Source organism: Gossypium raimondii, chromosome 7 (assembly GCF_025698545.1).
Source record: "Gossypium raimondii isolate GPD5lz chromosome 7, ASM2569854v1, whole genome shotgun sequence".
NCBI classification, from domain to species: domain Eukaryota; kingdom Viridiplantae; phylum Streptophyta; class Magnoliopsida; order Malvales; family Malvaceae; genus Gossypium; species Gossypium raimondii.
In genome coordinates, this window is record NC_068571.1 from 36,349,676 (window position 1) to 36,352,499 (window position 2,824).

The following is a 2,824-nucleotide window of genomic DNA, read 5'->3' on the forward strand; positions in this document are numbered from 1 at the left end:
TAGCTTCCTTTAGAAATACAATTTCTTGCCATCACTTAAATACCTAAATAATAATTTGAACTTTTTTTTTATATGCTCCTTTCGAAATTTTCATTTATCCTTTGATTGTTTCTTTAGAAAATTCTAGTATTAATTTGCGTCATCTCTCTTTTCAGCTTTGTTTTCAAGCACTTTCGTGATAATTTTATGAAAGTTTGTACATAAATATTAATTCACTCTGTTTCTTTTGAAAGTCGTGATATTTTTGTGGTAACTCTTCTCCACATTGTTTTCTTTGAAAACAGTAATAATTTTAGTGTTAATTTTCTTTTTCTAATTGTATTCTAGGAATTTATCAAGGTAAAGGCATTGCTAGATATATTAGGAATCATTTTGAAGGATAATGTTGACAAAATTGGACTCCAAAATGCTAAAGGAAAGGATAGAATGGGTTGCAATTGAAAGATTAAATTTATTATTAAATTAATAATAAAAAAAGCCTACTTTCGTTACTAAATTAGCGGCAAAAGATTTAATTTCAAATATTAATTAAAATAATAACTAAATGAAGAACATAAGATAATGTTGTTATAGTTTACCAGAAAGGCATGGAGATCTAATGTTTTTAAATTATTATGTTTATGTTTAATTTACAGATTTATTGAAAATATGTGAAGTCTAATGTTTCACTAAAGAAATATAATTGATATACGAAATTGACAAAATGAGTCGAATCAAACACATGCAGATATGAAGACCAAATTGCATAAATAAAAAACTTGAATCTGCCACCAATGATCCAATAAAAAAAAATATCAAAGTAGAAATCAATTGGATGAGGAATATGAGAATATAAATAATCAATATTTAGGCGCCCGATGGTCTTTTGGCATTTTTCTTTCTACATGTTACAGACGATGATTTTGTCTGCTTCTTATACTACACAAATCACCAAAAGCTTTCGAAAGGCGCAAGTTAGCAGCAATTATGCCAATCAACACTCCACACTCACACAGGCGGCGCGTCGTATTACCTCCGGCAGATCCGGCCCTCGACTCCACTCACCCCCGCCACTGTCGTAGACCAAAACAAGTCCATCTTTAAAACCCCTTTGGCTCCTTCCACTTCTTCTCAACAAGTCATCTATGCACCCAACCACTTGTACTAATATCACTTTATTATCCCCAACCCCTACACAACAAAATCTCACCGTGCCGTCCAGCCGTATTTGAGTCGGCATCGGTGGGCTTTTCATCTTGCACCACTCCCCAAATCCTTCGCTGCTGTCATCGCCGCCGCCGCCGCATTTTCTCCTCGCGTCGAACCGCCAAAAAGAAAGTTCCACCACGTGACTTGTTAGAACATACACGTATCCGGCTACTGCGCACGCCGCCACAACACAGCCGCCACCTGGGACGGCCCTGCTCCGCAACCACACACGCGCTTCCACATCGTACAAATCCATTGAACTGGCGTACACGTGAGCTTCTATCCCACCAGCTCCATTTCCAGACGCCCCACCGATTTTCAATCCACCAATAACGTAAAAGACGCCGTCCACCGCTGCCCCTATGCACCCATAACGCATCCTTTGCGAGTAACCCACCACGCGCCATGTATCGGTTTCAGGGTCGTATTCCTCGACAGCGGAGGCAGCTCTGGAACCACCGCCACCGGCAACGTAAATTTTGTTGGAAACCACGGCGGCGGCGAACTTTTTGCGAGGGAAAAGCATGGGGGATTTAGCAGTAACGTGATGGGTCCAAGCGTTGTATCTAAGCATGGAATTCCTACCAATAATGTAAATCCTGGGTCCGATAGAAACGAGCCTGGGGAGGCTGTGAAGTGAAGCAGTGTTGATGGGTAGACATAAAGAGAGGTCCCAAGTAGCAGCAGGGCGGGGAGAAGGAAAAGAAAGGGTGGCAGAGAAGACACCGGAGAGAGAGGGGGAGAAGGCGAAGAGAGATGGGTGGGAGAGGCGGAGTTGACGGCGGAGGAGGATGAAGGAAGGGGAGAGGATGAGGTAGAACCAACGGCGACAGACGAGGGAAAGGGAAGGGAGAGAAGAGGATGGAACCCTGGAAAGACATTCCAAGAGAAGGTCATCGGGGAGAGAGGAGAGGGTGAGGGTGGGGTTAAGGTGTTGAGGGGTAATTATCAAAGATTTGTGATTTGGGTTTGGAAAACAAGACTTCATTAGCCATGAGAAGTGCCGAGAATTGCAGCTCTCTGACATGAATATTTGCAGTTTATGATCAGCTGCATCAAAAGGGGAATAAATAAACATTATATAACATTTTTTTCTTTACAAAAGAACCCATCCCTCAAAAGTACCTTCTCTAATTACTTTGTATTTGCATTACCATTTGAACATCAAACATCCCATTTGAAATATTTTCATTTTTATTTCCTTAATTTCTTCACCTCATATTATTCAAACACCTATCTTCTCTTGCTACACTAAATAAAGAAACGGTACAACCCTTCCTTCAGCTCCGCTCTCTTCTTTTCTCTTTCTTCTTCCTCTCAAACCACTCCCTGTTTTTTTAGGGCTTATTGACCCCCCGAATTATATTTTTTATTTTATTATGATACTTCAATTATTTTGTTCATTTTATTTTTAAGATTATTAACTTTTAGTAGATGAGTATTGTTATTAATGCAGGAAGACGTGAGCTCGAATGTACTGAAACGTATTATCTTCTTATTTATAGGTCAGGGAAGAATTATGTGTAATTCTAGACATTGTGCCATAAAAAGCAGATATAATTAGAATCTATAATAAGATTATTAAAAAAAATCGTTTCCTCAATTTTTTTTCAGATGCATTGAGATGAAAAATACT

The 2,824-nt window shown here is 39.2% G+C and overlaps 1 protein-coding gene across 1 annotated transcript; it reads right to left on the reverse strand.

The window, feature by feature from the left end:
- Positions 1–782: 782 nt before the first annotated feature.
- LOC105793776 (F-box/kelch-repeat protein At5g26960) lies at positions 783–2,525 on the reverse strand. Its single transcript, XM_012622625.2, has one exon. The coding sequence runs from the start codon at positions 2,264–2,266 to the stop codon at positions 974–976; it is 1,293 nt and encodes a 430-aa protein (XP_012478079.1). The 5' UTR covers positions 2,267–2,525; the 3' UTR covers positions 783–973.
- Positions 2,526–2,824: the final 299 nt, after the last annotated feature.

Coding starts and splice junctions, on each gene's coding strand:
- LOC105793776 (XM_012622625.2), bottom strand. CDS start 2,266: ATGTTTATTTATTCCCCTTTTGATGCAGCTGATCATAAACTGCAAATA.